Consider the following 23,221-nt stretch of genomic DNA (forward strand, 5'->3'; position numbering starts at 1 on the left):
AAATGTGAAGTGGCATTGACCTCAATTTGAACCCAATGCATCCACATGGAGACTTTTAAATTCCTTATACAGTTACTTCAATTCATGTTTTGTGCATGAATATTTGCAGGAGTTAAATGAGAGTGCATATTGATACAAAGATAGATACCCTTCACTGATAGACATCCATCACCCTCGTGTGTCGTGGTTAGTTTGAAACATACACCAGCTTCTGGGTAGCGGCAGGGTAGCCTAGTGGTTAGAGAGTTGGACTAGTAGGAGTCGCTAGAGCACGATGGGACAAGGACATCCCAGCCCGGACGACGCTGGGCCAATTGTGCGCTGCCTCATGGGTCTCCCGTTTTGCGGCCTGCTACGACACAGCCTGGGATTGATCCAGGGTCTGTAGTGACGCATCATGCACTGCGATGCAGTGCCTTAGACCTCTGTGCCAATCGGGAGGCCAGATAGAGACTAATATAAGTTAATATATCACCTTAAGAGAACATGCATTGTAAATACACTTAAGGTCTTTGAAAAGCACTGACCTTTTTCAGTAAACACAACTTGTTCTGCATTGTTGAGGTTAGGATCTTGATTAAATTACATCCAAATAAAGAGGGCAGGTGTTGTTGTTGTTGAGCATCTCTCCCTTTCTATAAATCCCCATACAGTTAACTTGCACTATACAAAGCTAGAGGACAGATCACAATGTAGTCTTTCACCAGTATCAATGGAATTAGCAAAGGATCTTCTGCAAATAAGAGGTGAGTATCCCAAAGATCATCTTTAGCACTAAAATAATTTTAAGTTGATTGGTAAGCAATGAACGAACAATGACCTTAACGCTGAAGAGGGTCTTAATGTTTTTGGAAACTCTGCCCTTATTTGCAGAAGTCAAGCACGATTTCTGCATCTATGATATGTTCTGATGGAAATACATATTTTTGTAGGCTCAGGGTGAAATCAAAATGACAACCCCTCACCCTCCCAAAGTTTCTCAAAGCAGCAACACACCTGAAGAGAAGACAAGGTAATCACTCCCATTTATTTAGATGATCTTCCTTTGTTTTAATGCCAGATGTTACCCTTTAAAGGTGACATTATGCCAGGGTAATTAATAAATACCATTGTTTAAACTTGTAACAGTGTACACTATGGTCCTGTGTAGCTCAGAACATGGGGCTTGCCACCTGCTACTGTTAGGTTGCTTTGTATAAAAGTGTCTGTTAAATGGCATATGTATTAAAATATAATTTTCTGATTAGTAAGTGTAGGCGGCTTTTTGTGCAAATACTGCAAAGTGAGAGCAAAAAATCCCATAAGGGGAAGAATTTACAGGGTTAATCCATTGGATGTGAAGTAGCTGATGTAAAGACTGACCTTGCCAAAGCATTGACTCAAATTCCCACTACTCTGGTATTGAATAAGCACCAAACAATCCAGCAATGCTATGCTAAAAGTAAGCATACTTTTCATGACCACTGTCTTCACCCCGCATTTAGAATGCACACATCTGCTAGTGTTATGGCTCTCAATCTTCCACATTTACTGTGTCCTAAATGGCACCCTATTCTCTTTATGGTGCACTACTTTTGACCAGAGTCCATTGGATTCTGGTCCAAAGTAGTTATATAAGGAATAAGGTGCCATTGTCCCCCTTGTTGATGCCAGCTAGCTGTATATTAAACACCCACAAAGCTTCGCCTGAGCCACTGTTAAGATGAAATCAAATAAAATCAAATGTATTCATGTAGCCCTTCGTACATCAGCTGATATCTCAAAGTGCTGTACAGAAACCCAGCCTAAAACCCCAAACAGCAAGCAATGCAGGTGTAGAAGCACGGTGGCTAGGAAAAACTCCCTAGAAAGGCCAAAACCTAGGAAGAAACCTAGAGAGGAACCAGGCTATGTGGGGTGGCCAGTCCTCTTCTGGCTGTGCCGGGTGGAGATTATAACAGAACATGGCCAAGACACTGTGGCCCCATCCGATGACACCCCCGGACAGGGCCAAACAGGAAGGATATAACCCCACCCACTTTGTCAAAGCACAGCCCCCACACCACTAGAGGGATATCTTCAACCACCAACTTACCATCCTGAGACAAGGCCGAGTATAGCCCACAAAGATCTCCGCCACGGCACAACCCAAGGGGGTGCGCCAACCAAATGGCACCATATTACTTTCCAAATGGCACCATATTCCCTATATAGTGCAGTACTTTTTAACAGAGCCCTGGGCTTCATATTAATGAGTGCATTTCCTACAGGCACAGGTTACCTTGACCAGGTTAGCCTGTCACAAGGGTAGGCTTTATACTTTTATACACTTTATACAGAGTGGTTCGAAATTGCCCCTAAGCTCTGGTCCAAGGACAGTTTTATTTCTCAACTCCAAAAGGGTTGAAGTTTGGACGCGGGTTCGGAAAACTGACACAGGAGCTGTCCAGACCTGGGTACAAATACTATTTGAAATGTTTGAAAGTGTTTGGGCGGTGTTTGCACTTCTTGGACTTTTCTAATGGTTCCATTGTAACAGATAAGCTACATCAGAGTAGCAAAAGTCTTTGAAATGATTTAAGACTTAAGTATTTGAACCCAGCACGGTTCCAGCAACTATGATGAATGCTTATCCAGGCCAGTGCAGTAGTGTGTAGTGTGAAATTCATTTTTCTTTACAGCCTTTCTTGCTAGCTCTAAACCCAACAATGCAGTAATCAATAATTTAATACAAAAACAAATGTAAGGTAAAACAAAAACACGAGAAATTAAAATAAGAAATAAGAAGAACACGAGAAAGTAAATAAGCATACTATATACAGGGTCAGTCAGTTCCAGTAGCATATTTACAATGTGCAGGGATACTGGAGGGATAGAAGTAGGTATGTGGATGTGTGTAAAGTCAGTATATAAATGTATGTGCATATTATGTGCGTTATCAACAAATTATGAAGTGAGTGTTTGTGTGTGTGTGAGTGTGTAGGCCCCTTGTGACAGTGCAAAAATAAAATACAAAGGTCAAATCAGATAGTTTGTGTAGCCATTTTGTTAGCTATTTAGCAATCTTATGGCTTGTGGATAGAAGCTGTTCAGGAGAATGTTGGTGTCAGACTTGATGCACCAGTTCCACTTGTCGTGCGGAAGTAGAGAGAACAGTCTATGGCTTGGGTGGCTGGAGTTTTTAACAATTTTCCGGGCCTTCCTTTCACACCGCCTGATATAGAGGTCCTGGATAGCAGGGAGCTCGGCCCCAGTGATGAACTGGGCTGTCCGCACCAGCCTCTGTAGCGCCATATGATTGAGGGCGGTTCTACTGCCATACCAAGCAGTGATGCAGCCAGTCAAGATGCTCTCAATGGTACAGCTGTAGAACTTTTTGAGGATTTCAGGGCCCATGCCAAACCTTTTTAACCTCCTACTGTCCCCACGACAACAACAAAAATACTTAAATACATGTAATGTATGGCCGACCAGTGGCTTTAAAGCCTCACAATGGCCAATACATAGCATCAACAATTCAGGGTTTATATACATAATTGGTTGAAACCAAAAACGTCAATTGTCCTTGGCTGATCTGCAGTCAACGACTAGTTTGGCTTCCTCACCTTGCCTTGAGGTATGCTGCCTCTTTAACTGGCTAACTGCCACATTTCCATTTTACAACTGGTTCCCCAGTCCTTGTCCTTCAGCTGGTCCCATCAGAAGCCACGGGAGTGCGGGCTAATTCCATGCGTTTAAATTAACATTTTGTTGAATGTGTAAGTGACTTAGGCACTAACATTGCAGGGTGATAGGTGAATGAGTGCTGCTTGGCACTGAGTTATTGCCCTATTTGGACCTGATTATATCTGACATTTGACCCACACTGAGGTTGAGGCAGCAAAGGAGACAGTCAGCTCGAGAGGAACTGAGGGCCATGATTGTGTTGCAATAGCTTTGGTTTCACTAAGCAGGGCAAGGCAAGATTCTAATTCACATTAAAGGTAATAGTCAGCAATGGAAAAAGTAGGTATGTGAGGATGTTACCTTAAAAAGCGATGAACAGCACTTTCCATCGAAACACAAGTTTGATTGTGTATGAATTTAGAGAAAAATAGTAAATGTCCACCCAAAAATACATACTTTCAATTTAGCACTCACTTGAGTTGTTTAACCATGTCACTGCAGTCAATTACATTAATTATGATTGTTTTATTTCAACTTTATTTAACCAAGAAAATACCCTTGATGTTAGAAACCTCTTTTTCGAGGGGGACCTGGAAAGATGTCAGCAAAAAGTAGTCAGCGTGTACACATAGCACAAGAATACAATGACATTTTCTTCTATTACAGCTTTAAACTCAGACAGCGACACCCTATCCTCCAGTTTGAAGTATTTATTAAAGTTTGTTCCAAGACCCAGGAGCATTGTAGGAGAAGGATTATTTCCCCATTGTAGTCCTTGCCCTAGGAACTGTGAATGAGAGCACTGACTGAGAGCGGGCGGAGGCTGTAGGATTGTGATGTTGTTGCAGTAGTTGGGAGCAAAGTTATGTAGGGAGTAGTCCAAGCACTGCCTTGTACAAAAAGATGTACCCGTACTTGAAGGTTAGGAAGCATGAGTTTTTACTCACCAAAGTAACAACACAGTGTGGTCAAAGACTTAGTAAATTATTTGTAGTCACGGTCTGGTTACCTATTACAACAAACATCAAATATAATTTTATTGGTCACATACACATATTTCCCAGATGTTATTGTGGGTGTAGTGAAATGCTTGTGTTCCTAGCTCCAACAGTGCAGTAGTATATAACAATTCACAACAATACACACAAAAGTAAAATAATGGAGTTAAGAAATATATAAATATTAGATTGAGCAGTGTTGGAGTGGTATTGACTAAAATACAGTAGAAAATAAGACAGTATATACATATGAGATGAGTAAAGCAGTATGTAAACATTATTAAAGTGACTAGTGTTCCATTATTAAAGTAGCCAGTGATTCCAAGTCTATGTTTATAGGACAGCAGCCTCTAGGGTGCAGGGTTGTGTAACTGGGTGGAAGCCGCCTAGTCATGGCAATTTAACAGTCTGATGGCCTTGAGATACAGTAGAAGCTGGTTTTCAGTCTCTTGGTCCCAGCTTCGATGCACCATTACTGACCTTGCCTTCTGGAATATAGTGGGGTGAGCAGGCAGTGGCTCAGGTGGTTGATGTCCTTGATTATCTTTTTGCGACTACGAGTAATGAGAGCACAGCACAAGAGAACACCACAGCAACTGTCACAAGTTCTGCTGCAACAGCGGGCCACAAACAGATGCAGGTATGTGTCTGTGGTTGGAGGAAAGTTACATCACACCATGGGTTGAGGATCCACCAGGGGAAGAAGGGGTGTTTGGGTAAAGAGAGACAGAGGCCTCGCATTGATTACTTTCTGCGAAAGCGATCAAATCAGTCGAATGAAGCACAGCAACTGGACGCAAACCATAGTTTGGAGGATGTAAACTCAAGCACCGAAGTAACAACTGAGGTGGAACCAACAACAGGAGTGGAACTCACCCAGCCTCCCAGACCTGCAGTCGAGAGGAGACTACCAGGGCACAGACCGTATGTGAAGTGGCCTGGCGCCAGTGACAAGAAGGTGTGGGAAACAGTGAATACTGATCTTACCTTGACCCTCGAGAAACTTTGAGGCACAGTGGAGAAGAAGTTGGAGAGGATGGGGGACATCATCTATGAGTACGGGACAGAAAGCTTTGGAGTGGAAGAGGCAAAAGGCGGGAGAAAGGTTCCAACCCCACCAGTTTCCAGGAGGCAACAAGAAATCAAGCGCCTCGTTCAAGAAAGGCGACAGCTTAAGAAACAGTAGAAGAAGGCCTCGGAAGTGGAATAGGAGGGCATAGAGGCACTTCAGGCTGATATCAAAACCCGGTTGGCATCCCTCCGTAGAGCAGAGAACAGAGGAAGAAAGAACAAACTAGAACTCGATTCTATAAAGATCCCTTCAAGTTCCTTAAAAGTCTCTTCACAAAGGAAAAAAGTGGAGCTCTAAAAACAACAAAGAAAGACCTAGAGGAGCACCTGAGAACAACAAACTTTGACTCAAAGCGACATGAACATCTGGCCATCCCATCAGATATCCCACCCATTGAACACCCGGAACATCATATTGAGACCAGCCCTCAGACATGGAAAGAGGTGGAAAACACAGTTCGACGGGCAAGAACAGCATCAGCCCCAAGGCCAAATGGAGTCCCGTACAAAGTGTATAAGAACGCACCAGACGTCCTGAGGTTCCTCTGGAGGCTTATGAGAACAGCTTGGCAAAATAAGATAATACCCAAAGTGTGGCATAGGGCAGGCTCTGGCTGCTTGGAACATTCCAGCATGATCTGGCACCAGATCCAAATGGCCAAGGTGGAGAAAAGGGACCTCCATGTAGTCTTTCTCGACCTCGCCAATGCATTTGGCTCTGTGCCCCATGAACTCCTGTGGTCTGATTTTTCCACATACCGGACACCATCACAACCCTGGTGAAGTCGTACTTCCAGGATCTGCAGTTCTGCTTCACCACCTCAGAGTTCACCACCTCATGGCAGTGCCTGAATGTATGTATAATGGCGGGATGTACCATTTCTCCATTGGCATTCATAATGGCAATGGAGGTTATCATCAGATCCTCAAAATGGGTTGCTGGTGGACAGCGAGTCGACTCTGGTTTCCGCCTCCCTCCACTCAGAGCCTACATGGACAACATTACAACATTGACCACCACTGTCCCATGCACCAGGAGACTGCTCAGAAAACTTGAGGAGAACATCAGCTGGGCCCGTATGAAGATTAAACCATCCAAGAAAGGCAGCATCTCGATTGTGAAGGGAGTACTCTCTGACCTGAAATTCTTCATCGGAGATGACCAAATCCCAACAGTGTCTGAGCAGCCGGTAAAAAGCCTTGGAAGGTGGTATGATGCAAGCCTGAAGGACAAAGACCAGGTGCAACAGCTGCGCAAAGACATCAGTAGTAGCCTACAATCCATCGACAACACCCAGCTACCTGGAAAGTTAAAGGCCTGGTGTTTGGTCTCCAACCCCAGGTGTTGTGGCCCTTAGCAGTGTATAAGGTTCCAATCTCAACAGTGGAGAAGGTGGAAAGAGGAGTCACAGGCTACTTAAAGAAGTGGCTTGGAGTTCCACGATGCCTTACCACCATAGGCCTCTATGGAGATGGTGTCCTCAAGCTGCCCCTCACCAGTCTAACAGAGGAATTCAAGTGTTCAAAAACCAGGCTCCAGATGACACTGAATGGATCTCGAGACCCAGTGGTGAGCAACAACGCGCCGACCTTGGCAACTGGGCGCAAATGGAGGCCAGGAAAAGCAGTCCAGGAGGCAACAGCAGCCCTCAGACATGCTGGCATTGTGGGTCATGTTCAGCAAGGGAGAGGAGGCCTTGGGCTAACTAGCCGTGCTGCTTGGAGTAAGGCCACTGCACCAGAGCGGCGGAAGATGGTAGTGCAGGAAGTACGCCATCAGGAGGAGGCTGCAAGGTGGGCCAAGGCAGTCTCTCTTTCCAAACAGGGACAGTGGACCCGATGGGACAGTGTGGAGAAGAGGAAGATCAGCTGGAAGGATCTGTGGGCCATGGAAGCGAGGCGGTTGAGCTTTTCCATCAGAGCAACATATGACGTCCTTCCAACTCCAGTTAATCTTCACCAATGGTATGGTGAATCCGGACTGTGCCCTCTGTTCCATGCCAGCCAACCTTAGGCACATTCTCACAGGGTGTAAAACAAGCCTCACCCAAGGACGCTACACTAGGCGTCACAACCAAGTCCTTAAAAACCTTGCGTCCGCCCTGGAGGACAAGCGAGCTGCCACCAACTCCCTACCACCCCCAGCAGCATCACACCCCTTATGGACTAACTTTGTCCGCGAAGGGGCTAAACCACCGAAGAGCAGCTCGACACCATTAGAGCGAGACCAGCTGCGCTTGGCCCGCGACTGGAAAATGCTAGCTGACATTGGCCGGCAACTTGTGTTTCCTCCGGAGATCGCAACCACCACCCTGAGACCTGACATGGTGCTCTGGTCCCATTCGCTCAAGAAGGTCTTCATCATTGAGCTCACAGTACCCTGGGAGGACTCAGTAGATGAGGCTTATGAGCGAAAGCGTCTGCGCTATGCCGATCTAGCTGCCGAAGCACGGCATCATGGCTGGAACACAGAAGTCCGACCAGTGGAGGTGGGCTGCAGAGGTTTTGTGGCAACATCTACAACCAGACTGCTTAGAGACCTTGGAATTAAGGGCCAGAGCCAGCGTTCGGCAATCAAAGCTGTATCGGAGGCGGCAGAAGGCAGCAGTCAGTGGCTCTGGATGAAGAGGAAAGACCCCAGCTGGGTCCCGAAGTCAGAGGGCCAGGAGGTATGCGGTCAACAATGCTTGACTCAGGGAGGAGGACGCCCCTGTCATGCATAGTCCCATGGGATGTTGGCTATCAACAACAAGGCAACTCCTATGACTAATTGGGAATGGGACGCAAGCGTAGGATTGATCACCCTGTCGCTGGCCGCCTTTGGGGAGGGTGTATAGTGTGAAAGGCCGAAACACCCTAGGAACCAAAGGTATACTACTGACGATGCGCTCCCCAAATTTCACCAGGCTCACTGTTCATTAACTCTTGGAAGTGCTTGCACAAAGGATAGTAACATCTCATCCTGTGTTCTTGGAATCTTGCCCTTCCTGTGACATCGGGTGCTGTAGGTGACCTGGACGGCAGGTAGTTTGCCTGCGGTGATGGGTTGGGCAGACCAGTCTGATGGCCGGTGCAGTTGCCATACCAGGCGGTGAAACAGCCCGACAGGATACTTTGATTGAAGAGGCGCTGAGTGGGTGGACCGTTTAAGATCGTCAGTGATGCGTACACCGAGGAACTTCAAGCTTTTCACCTTCTCCACTGCGGTCCCGTCGATGTGGATAGGGGCGTGCTCCCTCTGCTGTTTCCTGAAGTCCACAATCAGCTCCTTTCTTTTGTTGACGTTGAGTGAGAGATTATTTTCCTGGCACCACTACACCAGGGCCCTCACCTCCTCCCTGTAGGCTGTCTCGTCATTGTTGGTAATCAGGCCTACTACTGTTGTGTCGTCTGCAAAATTGATGATTGAGTTGAAGGCGTGCATGGCTACGCAGTCGTGGGTGAACAGGGAGTACATATGAGGGGGCAGAGCACGCACTCTTGTTGGGCCCCTTTGTTGAGGATCAGCGAAGTGTAGGTGTTGTTTCCTACCATCACCACCTGGGGGCAGCCCATCAGGAAGTCCAGGACCCAGTTGCACAGGGCGGGGTTAAGACCCAGGGCCCAAGCTTAATGATGAGTATGGAGGGTACTATGGTGTTAAATGCTGAGCTGTAGTCAATGAACAACATTCTTACATAGGTATTCCTCTTGTCCAGATAGGATAGGGCAGTGCGATGGCGATTGCATCGTCTGTGGATCTATTGGGTCGGTAGGCAAATTGAAGTGGGTGTCAGGTAAGGTGGAGGTGCTAGATCCTTATCTAGCCTCTCAAAGCACTTCATGATGACAGAAGTAAGTGCTACGGGGCGATAGTTTATTTAGTTCAGTTACCTTGGCTTTCTTAGGTACAGGAACAATGGTGGACATCTTGAAGCAAGTGAGGACAGCAGACTGGGATAGGGAGAGATTGAATATGTTTGTAAACACTCCAGCCAGCTGGTCTGTGCATGCTCAGCTGGTCTGTGCATGCGAGTGTTAACATGCTTAAATGTCTTACTCACGTCGGCCACGGGGAAGGAGAGCCCACAGTCCTTGGTAGCGGGCTGCGTCAGTCACACTGTGCTATCCTCAAAACGGGCGAAGAAGGTGTTTAGCTTGTCCGGAAGCAAGACGTCGGTTTCCGAAGTGGCTGGTTTTCCTTTTGTAATCCTTGATTGTCTGTAGACCCTGGCACATACAGTACCGGTCAAAAGTTTTAAAACACCTACTCATTCAAGGGTTTTTCTTCATTTGTAAAATGTTCTACATTGTAGAATAACAGTGAAGACATCAAAACTATGACATAACACATATGGAATCATGTAGTAACAAAAAAAAAGGGGGGGGGGGGGGGGTACAGAAGATAGCCTATTTGGTAAAAGACCAAGTCCATATTATGGTAAGAACAGCTCAAATAAGCAAAAAGAAATGACAGTCCATCATTACTTCAAGACCTGGTGGTCAGTCAATATGGAACATTTCAAAAACTTTGAATGTTTCTTCAAGTGTAGTCCCAGAAACCATCAAGCGCTATGATGAAACTGGCTCTCATGAGGACGGCCACAGGGAAAGAAGACCCAGAGTTACCTCTGCTGCGGAGGAGAAGTTCATTAGAGTTACCACCCTCAGCAATTGCAGCCCAGATAAGTGCTTCACAGAGTTCAAGTAACAGACACATCTCAACATCAACTGTTCAGAGGAAACTGTTGAGTCAGGTCTTCATGGTCGGATTGCTGCAAAGAAACCACTACTAAAGGACACCAATAAGAAGAAGAGACTTGCTTGGGCCAAGAAACATGAGCAATGGACATTAGACCGGTGGAAATATGTCCTTTGGTCTGGAGTCTAAATTTTAAAATGTTGGTTCTAACCTCCATGTCTTTGTGGGACGCGGTGTGGGTGAACGGATGATCTCGGCATGTGTATTTCCCACCGTAAAGAATGGAGGAAGAAGTGTTGGGGTGCTTTGCTGGTGACATTGTCTGTGATTTATTTAGAATTCAAGGCACACTTAACCAGCATGGCTACCACAGCATTCTGCAGCGATACACCATCCCATCTGGTTTGGGCTTAGTGGGACTATCATTTGTTTTTCAACAGGACACAGCTCCAGGCTGTGTAAGGGGTATTTGACCAAAAGAGAAGTGTGATGCAGTGCTGCATCAGATGACCTGGCCTCCACAATCACCCAACCTAAACCCAATTGAGATAGTTTGGGATGAGTCGGACCGCAAAGTGAAGGAAAAGCAGCCAACAAGTGCTCAGCATATGTGGGAACTCCTTCAAGACTGTTGGAAAAGCATTCCAGGTGAAGCTGGTTGAGAGAATGCCAAGAGGTGCAAAGCTGTCATCAAGGCAAAGGGTGGCTATTTGAAGAGTCTCAAATAGAAAATATACTTTGATTTGTTTAACACTTTTTTGGTTACTACATGATTCCATATGTGGTATTTCATAGTGTTGATGTCTTCACTATTATTCTACAAAGTAGAACATAGTAAAAAATAATGAAAAACCCTTGAATGAGTAGGTAGGTGTTGTAAAACTTTAGAACGGTAATGTTACGTCTCTTGCCTGAGCCATTGATCATGTTTGATCATCAGATTATTCTTGATTTAATCTTTCCTTTACATATACTAAATAATAAATGTGTGAAATGTGTTTTGATTTAGAGTGCACCATTATCATGCACCTGTCTCAACAGGGGCAGGGGGAAAAATACATTTCGTCTATGCACCTAAATAGCAAATGGAGGAAGCTTTTCCTGTGGTTCATTTTCATGCCAGCCAGGTAGGCTATACTCTTGTTGTAAAGAAAAGCAATTTGCTTAATATTAGGAAAGTTGAGAAATAAATCAAGTAGGCCTAGCCTATAGAAAGCTGGTGGGAACCTCTTCTTTTTAATAGAGGCCATCACTCTTGTTTTCTCACGCAAATACATAGCCTATAGAAATGTTGCACAACATGAGCTCATATGAAGTGTTTGATTAGATATTCCATTACATTTACATTTGATGTCAGAGTGATTAGAGGGACAATAGAGTGCTGAGTACCAGGCAGTTAGCAAGCTTGGTAGGCTGCTAATGACCATCAGCAGCATCAGAGCTGGGAGAACCCTAATTGACTGCCATCATGACTCGTGACCACAGGTGTGTCGGTAATATGGTCACCGTAACAGCCCTAACCGCAGTAAAATTCCGCAAGACCGTTGACTCACAAGTAATATTCTCTTATGCACTGGACATGCGTTGGTATCACCCAACTCGCTAATGATCGTCAGGTGTGTATATATCTCTGTGCTCCGTTTAGTTAGTCTGCCTTTATAAGTCAGGTGTGTATATATCTCTGTGCTCCGTTTAGTTAGTCTGCCTTTATAAATATATTGTCCTTCTAACCACTCTGACATCAATGCAAATGCAATCAAAAATTCTAATCAAAAGAGTATGTGCTTTTAAAACTCACCTCATTGTAATTGATCAATTTGAAGAAAGAAGTTAAACAACAGGTTGAAACTGAGTGGAAAACATGTATTTTCAAAGCCTGACACAATGAATTGGACAGTGTTTTCTAAGGTGATGATTAATTTCAAACACTCATGCATATTAGAGCTTATGAATAGGCCTACTGTATATATGAGCCCAAGACAAGAAAAAAAGTAATTTATTTAAAATAATGATTGTGTCATTATACAATACATAGCCTACCACATTTTATGCATGGCAGAATAACATTTTAAGAAAATATAGAATAATTAAGATAATTGGTATAGCCTACAGTATACTCCAAAGTTAAACAATTTATAGTAATCGCCTTTGAGTGTGGATTGTATTATTATGCATACTAGATGGACGGGTTACCTTATGCTACGTTCCAAACGTTCTATCCATGAGTCTGGGAGAGAATGTATAGGCCTAGGTGATGCTGTTGGTTCATTGATTGTGCAGGGCGGCTTACAGAGGTAGTCTACAATTACAGTGAATTTGTTTTTGATTTTGAATAGCCTAGTAATAGGGAATTTTATATTTTCATAATTAATAAGCTGACACATTACCTTTAGCTACAGTATCTCACCACCGTGCGTTTCCATCTCCTACCCTCTCTCCTTCATTCCTTTCTCGAGCTCGCAGAGTGCTGGGCTGTCAACAGTTTTATTAAATATGTTTTCGTTGTGAAAACATGTTACTATCAATGTTCCTGAACAGATTTGACTTGGTTTCCCAAATTAAGCACTGGGTAGCTTCAGGAATAGGATTGGAGAGCCCGTGGCATACAGAGTTTGTGTGGAATATCACCTGTCGCTCAGCAAGCAGCTGCATGCTCTTTTAACAGCGGTTGATGTGTGGGGTGAAATAACTGGAGTAGCCTACTTAGTGAAAAACAAACAGGCGGGTAAGAGGCCTCCATTCGCTTCCTATTCGAGTGCATACAGATTGCATATTATTTTTTCCCCTGCCCCTTTGATAATGTGCCATTATAAATCGAAACAAATTGTACATATTAGTACAGACGAGATTAAATTGAGAATAGTCTGATGGGTGAAAATATGATAATTTGAAGGGTGAACAGAGTGTGCAGCCTGAGACAAGGCGCAAGCTTTTTTCGCAACCTTTTCAAATCAATAGCCTAAAGTCGCATCATGCAGCCCATACTGTATTTGATTTCTAAGGTTTGTATCATTCACAACTTTCATTCACAATTCACAAAGTTGCCAAATAACTATAGTACCTGTTTCAAATGATCACTTTTACGCTCAGCATAGCCACTTCATATGCGCACTTGCTCCGGAATGGGAAAAATATGCTTTCTATTTGATTTAGCCAAGTTGAATTATATTCTTCTTACTATAAAATCATATAATATAAAATAATGGCACAGGACTTATGAACATATTGTGTCTGTTAAATGAACAAACCTACAGCCTATGGCATGGCGCATCGCCAGGTAACGTACAGTAGGTCAATTCATATTCTGTCTTCTGAAATACATTTTCTTTATATGTTGCTTGTATGCATGGAGGCCTGGAGATGCTAAATGTGTTTATGTTAATTAACGTTCAGTTACTGTGAGACCGGCAGTCTTTTGCATGACAATAACCAATAACCAGCTGACCCAATTTTATGACCACCAGAGCCCTATCCACAATGCACTATTTCTCAACGAAATATGCTAGCTACCTAGCTAGTTCCAACCGACTAAAATTCACTAGTAGCCATGCTAGCATGTAATTACATTCCAAACCACGTGTGGGCGATGGTGAGCTACTATGTACATCCACAAATGAGAAACCATATAAATTCATGCAAAAAACTTTGTGTGTTTGTTAGTGGTAGTCGAGCGAGTGAGTGAATGTTGCCGTAGTTTTCGGTTGTTTGTCGCTAGTGCAGTAATACCCACAAGGACAGGGTTACGACTCATTTGTGGCCCAAAAACAAGACTCTAGCTTTGAAGTGGGATGTTTTTTTTCCGGTTGAAGTGTGTGGTTTGGAGTATTGGATTGTGCGCATGTCTACTGTATGCAGTGCTTATTCCAGCCCAGAAGACTTCGATGGCTTAGAATAACAAGTGAAAGGCAGGATTCAGAATGACACTCCGACTGAAATCAGGTGATGTGTCGAGCGTGAATGTTACCGACCTGCTGGTACATCACAAGTGTCAGCAGTGATGGAGATAAACCTGGTAAATTCAATGTGGATTTACCTCACTATATTGGTATTGGATTATCTGACTCCCTCTGCCAGTGAATTGGCCTCTCCCTCTAAAATCTCTTCTTTGACTTTGGTAGCTAACTCAGCCGTCAAACGGTGAGTCTCCGCTCTCTCTACTTTATACACTTTTAGCACGGGGCATTATCATTTTGAAACAGGAAAGGTCCTTCCCCAAACTTTTGCCACGAAGTTGGAAGCACAGAATCTTGTAGAATGTCATTGTATGCTGTAGCGTTAAAATTTCTCTTCACTTGAACTAAGGGGCCTAGCCCGAACCATGAAAAACAGCCCCAGACCATTATTCCTCTTCCACCAGACTTTACAGTTGGCACTATGCATTCAGGCAGGTAGCGTTTTCCTCGGCAGTGAGTGTTGCAAGCAAGGACTGAAGCTAACGTTAGCAAGCTAGTTGGCTAGCAACCTTGCAAGCTGATTTGTAACAATACATTCATAAATGATTTGCTTGTAAGTTGGCTGAATATTGTATTGAAACCAGTAGTCATGAGTTCAAGTTATACATTTTAAGTTATTTCTGTTGGAATTTACATTATAGGGAATAGGCTGGCTTGCTAGGTCCTCCATATTACATCACACCCCACAAATGTTTTTCCGGCATGACTTTGGCATTCTTCCGAATTCTGATCAGTTTTATGTAATAACTAGAAAAATGTAAAAGTGAGGTGTAACTTTGCATTGTGACTTTTGATGTGGATTCTTATGCAAATCCATATGTTACATGTGGTTATGTTTATGCTACCTACCCTTTAAGTCTTCTAGTATGAAAGGAGGGCCACTTCACCATGTTGTATAGTGCACAGTGATGGGTGAGTGGTCTTGCATTAGTTATGAACCTAAGTGCTCTGTGATACACAGCATCCAGCACCTTAAGGTTACTGGCGGAGGATCGCATGTAATTAAAATGTTACCACAATCCAATACGGATCAAAATGCCCCTTGCACAAGATCCTAACTGACATAGAAATATAAGATTTGTTCCTAAATGTTACGATAAACTAGGAGTGGTGGGTGGAATCAGGCCCAGAGAGCAGGGTTCAGTCGTTTGTCAAATTTATTCACCGGCGCAACAAAAACGGTCACGCCAACACACAGGGCGTATACAAGTTACCAGTCCAAACAACAGGACAAAAATAGTCTGGAGAATAAAGACACGAACAAAATAACACCATCCAACAGAGTAACAAGAAACAAGCCCGCACAAATACCCAGCGGGCCTAGTGCCCTTAAATAGCCTACAAACAAACCCAAACACAAAACAGATGTACCCAATTACCCAATAACCAAAAACAAATGGAAAGGGAATCGATGGCAGCTAATAGGCCGGCGGCCGACGACCGCCGAGCACCGCCCGAACAGGAAGAGGCACCATCTTCGGCGAGGTTTGTGACACTAAAATAGAAGTCAAATTTCAACTTCAGTTTCTTAGTCAAATTTTCACAGTGCTGTTTAAAATTTAGCATTTCATCTAACCAGATGCCTAGGTACTTGTAAGAATATACCATTTTGATCAGTTGGCCATTTAGAATTATAGAGGTAAAGGACTATAGAGGTAATTTATTGAAACGTGACCCCAGAGCTTACATTTTACATTTTAGTCTCTTATCCAGAGCGACTACAGTAGTGAGTGCATACATTTTCATCATTTTTTGTACCTTGAAGTGCTGTGCATTTGATTGGTTTCTTTCACAGTGTTTACTTTTCCTCTAACTCCTAACCCCAATCATCACGACCCAAGCAGTTGAAAGTTGAATCTAATTTCTTTGCCAATAGCGTGCGTTTCTCAAACCATTAGTCTTAGTCAGCGGACATCATAACATTTCAATACTTCCTCATTCTGATTATAAGGGTAAACAGCAGTGGCCGTATTCCACTGTTGACGATTCTTCAGACTTGCTCATTATATGAGTGTCGGCGTTTACCTATTACACAGCCCATTACAGGAAGCCATTTTGAACGCTCCCTAACTAGGAGTGCATTATTAAACCACTCTCAAACTAATGGCGCCATCCGTCTCCCACAGGAAAGGGCTGACGTCTGGGTTTACCTGTGCGTTACAAAGACAAGTGTTGGCTAAACTTAGACCAGGCTCACAGGTGTCATTAATCTTGCCTTGATCCCTCATAATTAATTTACCACGGATTAGCTCACACTCTTCCAATAAGTAAACTGTCAGTTAAGGAAAACTAAAAGTGAGGAAGAGCACCGCAACCACCTTTTTGATGCAGGTGTAACTCCATTTGATCCTCTCTGTTCTCGGCTTCTTTTATCTAGATGTAATTTGATTGGGTTATTTTAAGAGATTGAGAGCACGCAAACAGGCCCACATGCAACCACATCTACTTCAAATCCAATTCGGTATAAATTCCTGGCAGGTACTGAGGCTAACCAGAACTTTGTGATGCTATTACCAAGACCCATTTTGATGACAATGCAATTTTGCCGGCCAATCACCGAAGCAGAGATTGATACCTTCCGAAGTCCTCATTCAAGCCACATATTCCTTCTTCACCCTAAGCGACATTGTGACCCTGGTGCTTTTCCTGCACCCACAAACCAGCCATTCATATCAGAGAGCGCAGAGGCAATTAGAAACTCATGGTCCGGTTTTGTTATCCACTGGCTTCATTCGCCTGCCAATTAATTGAGTTGTGAAATGCAAGGTGTAATGAAGTGGTGACGGGGCCCCTCCTCCACCATAGCACCGGGGCGTTTATGTCATCGGCTGCACAGCGAGATTAAATTATAATTGCCTCGCTCTTCCTGGTAAATCTGTCCCCCTTCATTCCTCTGCGTCCCACTGGCATTGGCCACCCTAACTGCCACCCCTTGCTACATTGGTCAATTATGTGTTGTAAGTGAATGTGGTGGGGCTTTCTTTAAAGCAGCTTAATTTTGTCAGAGGGGGAAAAGGTCAAGTCCTGTCTGCATTGTTATCACGGTATTGAGCTGGCCAATCAAAATGCTGCCCGCCTTGGCATTTAATTTGATATATCGGGGGGGGGGGGGGGGGGGGGGTTAAATGAATATTAAGTGTAAATGGGGAGAGGATGAGGGCAGAAGATGTTGGATTCCAGGCTAGAAGATTTCTACTGAACCAAGCTGCTTACCTATTGCAGATTCAGTCTTCCCAGCCTGGTGCAGGTCTACAATTTTGTTTCTGGTGTCCTTTGACAGCTCTTTGGTCTTGGCTATAGTGGAGTTTGGATTGTGACTGTTTTAGGTTGTGGACAGGTACTTTTATACTGATAACAAGTTCAAACAGGTGCCATTAATACAGGTAACGAGTGGAGGACAGGGGAGCCTCTTAAAGAAGAAGTTACAGGTCTGTGAGAGCCAGAAATCTTGCTTGTTTGTAGGTGACCAAATACTTATTTTCCAACATAATTTGCAAATAAATTCATTAGAAATTCTACAATGTGATTTTCTGGATTTTTTTTCTCATTTTGTCTGTCATAGTTGAAGTGTACCTATGATGAAAATTACAGGCCTCTCTCATCTTTTTAAGTGGGAGAACTTGCACAATTGATGGCTTACTAAATACTTTTTTGCTCCACTGTACATATGAGATGAGTAATGTAGGGCATGTAAACATTATTTAAAGTGGCATTGTTTAAAGTGACTAGTGATATATTTATAACATCCATTTTTTAATTATTAAAGTGGCTAGAGATTTGAGTCAGTATGTTGGCAGCAGCCACTCAATGTTAGTGATGGCTGTTTAACAGTCTGATGGCCTTGAGATAGAAGCTGTTTTTCAGTCTCTCGGTCCCAGCTCTGATGCACTTGTACTGACCTCGCCTTCTGGATGATAGCGGGGTGAACAGGCAGTGGCTCAGGTGGTTGTTGTCCTCTTTGGCCTTCCTGTGACATCGTGTGGTGTAGGTGTCCTGGAGGGCAGGTAGTTTGCCCCCGGTGATGCGTTGTGCAGACCTCACTACCCTCTGGAGAGCCTTACGGTTGTGGGCGGAGCAGTTGCTGTACCAAGCAGTGATACAGCCCGACAGGATGCTCTCGATTGTGCATCTGTAAAAGTTTGAGAGTGTTTTAGGTGACAAGCCAAATTTCTTAAGCCTCCTGAGGTTGAAGAGGTGCTGTTGCGCCTTCTTCACCACGCTGTCTGTGTGAGTGGACCATCTCAGTTTGTCCGTGATGTGTACACCGAGGAACTTAAAACTTTCTACCTTCTCCACCACTGTGGAGGGGGGGGGGGGGGGGGGGGGCGGGGGGGGGGTTAAATGAATATTAAGTGTAAATGGGGAGAGGATGAGGGCAGAAGATGTTGGATTCCAGGCTAGAAGATTTCTACTGCTGGTTTTGGCAGAAAGTACATGCACCTCAGTGAATCAAATCAAATGTTATTGGTCACATACACATGGTTAGCAGATGTTAATGCGAGTGTAGCGAAATGCTTGTGCTTCTAGTTCCGACCGTGCAGTTATATCTAACAAGTAATCTAACAATTTCACAACAACTACCTTATACACACAAGTGTAGAGGAATAAGAATATGTACATATAAATATATGGATGAGCGATGGCTGTGCGGCATAGGCAAGATGCAGTAGATGATATAGAGTACAGTATATACAGTGGGGCAAAAAAGTATTTAGTCAGCCACCAATTATGCAAGTTCTCCCACTTAAAAAGATGATGATGTAATTTTCATCATAGGTACACTTCAACTATGATAGACAAAATGAGAAAAAAAATCCAGAAAATCACATTGTAGGATTTTTTTATGAATTTATTTGCAAATTATGTTAGGAAAATAAGTATTTGGTCTCCCACTTAAAAAGATGAGCGAGGCCTTTAATTTTCATCATAGGTACACTTCAACTATAACAGACAAAATGAGAAGAAAAAAAATCCAGAAGATTTTTAATGAATTTATTTGCAAATTATGGTGGAAAATAAGTATTTGGTCAGTAACAAAAGTTTATCTCAATACTTTGTTATATACCCTTTGTTGGCAATTGCAGAGGTCAAACGTTTTCTGTAAGTCTTCACAAGGTTTTCACACACTGTTGCTGGTATTTTGGCCCATTCCTCCATGCAGATCTCCTCTAGAGCAGTGATGTTTTGGGGCTGTTGCTGGGCAACACGGACTTTCAACTCCTTCCAAAGATTTTCTATGGGGTTGAGATCTGGAGACTGGCTAGGCCACTCCAGGACCTTGAAATGCCTCTTACGAAGCCATTCCTTCGTTGCCCGGGCGGTGTGTTTGGGATCATTGTCATGCTGAAAGACCCAGCCACGTTTCATCTTCAATGCCCTTGCTGATGGAAGGAGGTTTTCACTCAAAATCTCACGATACATGGCCCCATTCATTATTTCCTTTACACGGATCAGTCGTCCTGGTCCCTTTGCAGAAAAACAGCCCCAAAGCATGATGTTTCCACCCCCATGCTTCACAGTAGGTATGGTGTTCTTTGGATGCAACTCAGCATTCTTTGTCCTCCAAACACGACGAGTTGAGTTTTTACCAAAAAGTTATATTTTGGTTTCATCTGAACATATGACATTCTCCCAATCTTCTTCTGGATGATCCAAATGCTCTCTAGCAAACTTCAGACGGGCCTGGACATGTACTGACTTCAGAAGGGGGACACGTCTGGCACTGCAGGATTTGAGTCCCTGGCGGCGTAGTGTGTTACTGATGGTGGGCTTTGTTACTTTGGTCCCAGCTCTCTGCAGGTCATTCACTAGGTCCCCCCGTGTGGTTCTGGGATTTTTGCTCACCGTTCTTGTGATCATTTTGACCCCACGGGTTGAGATCTTGCGTGGAGCCCCAGATCGAGGGAGATTATCAGTGGTCTTGTATGTCTTCCATTTCCTAATAATTGCTCCCACAGTTGATTTCTTCAAACCAAGCTGCTTACCTATTGCAGATTCAGTCTTCCCAGCCTGGTGCAGGTCTACAATTTTGTTTCTGGTGTCCTTTGACAGCTCTTTGGTCTTGGCTATAGTGGAGTTTGGATTGTGACTGTTTTAGGTTGTGGACAGGTACTTTTATACTGATAACAAGTTCAAACAGGTGCCATTAATACAGGTAACGAGTGGAGGACAGGGGAGCCTCTTAAAGAAGAAGTTACAGGTCTGTGAGAGCCAGAAATCTTGCTTGTTTGTAGGTGACCAAATACTTATTTTCCAACATAATTTGCAAATAAATTCATTAGAAATTCTACAATGTGATTTTCTGGATTTTTTTTCTCATTTTGTCTGTCATAGTTGAAGTGTACCTATGATGAAAATTACAGGCCTCTCTCATCTTTTTAAGTGGGAGAACTTGCACAATTGATGGCTTACTAAATACTTTTTTGCTCCACTGTACATATGAGATGAGTAATGTAGGGCATGTAAACATTATTTAAAGTGGCATTGTTTAAAGTGACTAGTGATATATTTATAACATCCATTTTTTAATTATTAAAGTGGCTAGAGATTAGAGTCAGTATGTTGGCAGCAGCCACTCAATGTTAGTGATGGCTGTTTAACAGTCTGATGGCCTTGAGATAGAAGCTGTTTTTCAGTCTCTCGGTCCCAGCTCTGATGCACTTGTACTGACCTCGCCTTCTGGATGATAGCGGGGTGAACAGGCAGTGGCTCAGGTGGTTGTTGTCCTCTTTGGCCTTCCTGTGACATCGTGTGGTGTAGGTGTCCTGGAGGGCAGGTAGTTTGCCCCCGGTGATGCGTTGTGCAGACCTCACTACCCTCTGGAGAGCCTTACGGTTGTGGGCGGAGCAGTTGCTGTACCAAGCAGTGATACAGCCCGACAGGATGCTCTCGATTGTGCATCTGTAAAAGTTTGAGAGTGTTTTAGGTGACAAGCCAAATTTCTTAAGCCTCCTGAGGTTGAAGAGGTGCTGTTGCGCCTTCTTCACCACGCTGTCTGTGTGAGTGGACCATCTCAGTTTGTCCGTGATGTGTACACCGAGGAACTTAAAACTTTCTACCTTCTCCACCACTGTGGAGGGGGGGGGGGGGGGGGTTAAATGAATATTAAGTGTAAATGGGGAGAGGATGAGGGCAGAAGATGTTGGATTCCAGGCTAGAAGATTTCTACTGCTGGTTTTGGCAGAAAGTACATGCACCTCAGTGAATCAAATCAAATGTTATTGGTCACATACACATGGTTAGCAGATGTTAATGCGAGTGTAGCGAAATGCTTGTGCTTCTAGTTCCGACCGTGCAGTTATATCTAACAAGTAATCTAACAATTTCACAACAACTACCTTATACACACAAGTGTAGAGGAATAAGAATATGTACATATAAATATATGGATGAGCGATGGCTGTGCGGCATAGGCAAGATGCAGTAGATGATATAGAGTACAGTATATACAGTGGGGCAAAAAAGTATTTAGTCAGCCACCAATTATGCAAGTTCTCCCACTTAAAAAGATGATGATGTAATTTTCATCATAGGTACACTTCAACTATGATAGACAAAATGAGAAAAAAAATCCAGAAAATCACATTGTAGGATTTTTTTATGAATTTATTTGCAAATTATGTTAGGAAAATAAGTATTTGGTCTCCCACTTAAAAAGATGAGCGAGGCCTTTAATTTTCATCATAGGTACACTTCAACTATAACAGACAAAATGAGAAGAAAAAAAATCCAGAAGATTTTTAATGAATTTATTTGCAAATTATGGTGGAAAATAAGTATTTGGTCAGTAACAAAAGTTTATCTCAATACTTTGTTATATACCCTTTGTTGGCAATTGCAGAGGTCAAACGTTTTCTGTAAGTCTTCACAAGGTTTTCACACACTGTTGCTGGTATTTTGGCCCATTCCTCCATGCAGATCTCCTCTAGAGCAGTGATGTTTTGGGGCTGTTGCTGGGCAACACGGACTTTCAACTCCTTCCAAAGATTTTCTATGGGGTTGAGATCTGGAGACTGGCTAGGCCACTCCAGGACCTTGAAATGCCTCTTACGAAGCCATTCCTTCGTTGCCCGGGCGGTGTGTTTGGGATCATTGTCATGCTGAAAGACCCAGCCACGTTTCATCTTCAATGCCCTTGCTGATGGAAGGAGGTTTTCACTCAAAATCTCACGATACATGGCCCCATTCATTATTTCCTTTACACGGATCAGTCGTCCTGGTCCCTTTGCAGAAAAACAGCCCCAAAGCATGATGTTTCCACCCCCATGCTTCACAGTAGGTATGGTGTTCTTTGGATGCAACTCAGCATTCTTTGTCCTCCAAACACGACGAGTTGAGTTTTTACCAAAAAGTTATATTTTGGTTTCATCTGAACATATGACATTCTCCCAATCTTCTTCTGGATGATCCAAATGCTCTCTAGCAAACTTCAGACGGGCCTGGACATGTACTGACTTCAGAAGGGGGACACGTCTGGCACTGCAGGATTTGAGTCCCTGGCGGCGTAGTGTGTTACTGATGGTGGGCTTTGTTACTTTGGTCCCAGCTCTCTGCAGGTCATTCACTAGGTCCCCCCGTGTGGTTCTGGGATTTTTGCTCACCGTTCTTGTGATCATTTTGACCCCACGGGTTGAGATCTTGCGTGGAGCCCCAGATCGAGGGAGATTATCAGTGGTCTTGTATGTCTTCCATTTCCTAATAATTGCTCCCACAGTTGATTTCTTCAAACCAAGCTGCTTACCTATTGCAGATTCAGTCTTCCCAGCCTGGTGCAGGTCTACAATTTTGTTTCTGGTGTCCTTTGACAGCTCTTTGGTCTTGGCTATAGTGGAGTTTGGATTGTGACTGTTTTAGGTTGTGGACAGGTACTTTTA

The 23,221-nt window shown here is 43.7% G+C and overlaps 1 protein-coding gene across 4 annotated transcripts in view; it reads left to right on the forward strand.

The window, feature by feature from the left end:
- Positions 1–23,221, forward strand: part of dnaaf11 (dynein axonemal assembly factor 11) — a 76,011-nt gene that overhangs the window by 36,490 nt on the left and 16,300 nt on the right. For 2 of the 4 annotated variants that reach the window (XM_021612596.3, XM_021612595.3), the window contains exon 11: positions 933–1,012. The exons of the other annotated variants lie outside the window; for them this stretch is intronic. In XM_021612596.3, the coding sequence (XP_021468271.2) occupies positions 933–1,012 (80 nt within the window). The remainder of the gene's footprint in view (positions 1–932; positions 1,013–23,221) is intronic. 4 annotated transcript variants of the gene reach the window in all.

The sequence above is a fragment of the Oncorhynchus mykiss genome, chromosome 8, assembly GCF_057628025.1.
Source record: "Oncorhynchus mykiss isolate SJ-2025 chromosome 8, ASM5762802v1, whole genome shotgun sequence".
NCBI classification, from domain to species: Eukaryota; Metazoa; Chordata; class Actinopteri; order Salmoniformes; family Salmonidae; genus Oncorhynchus; species Oncorhynchus mykiss.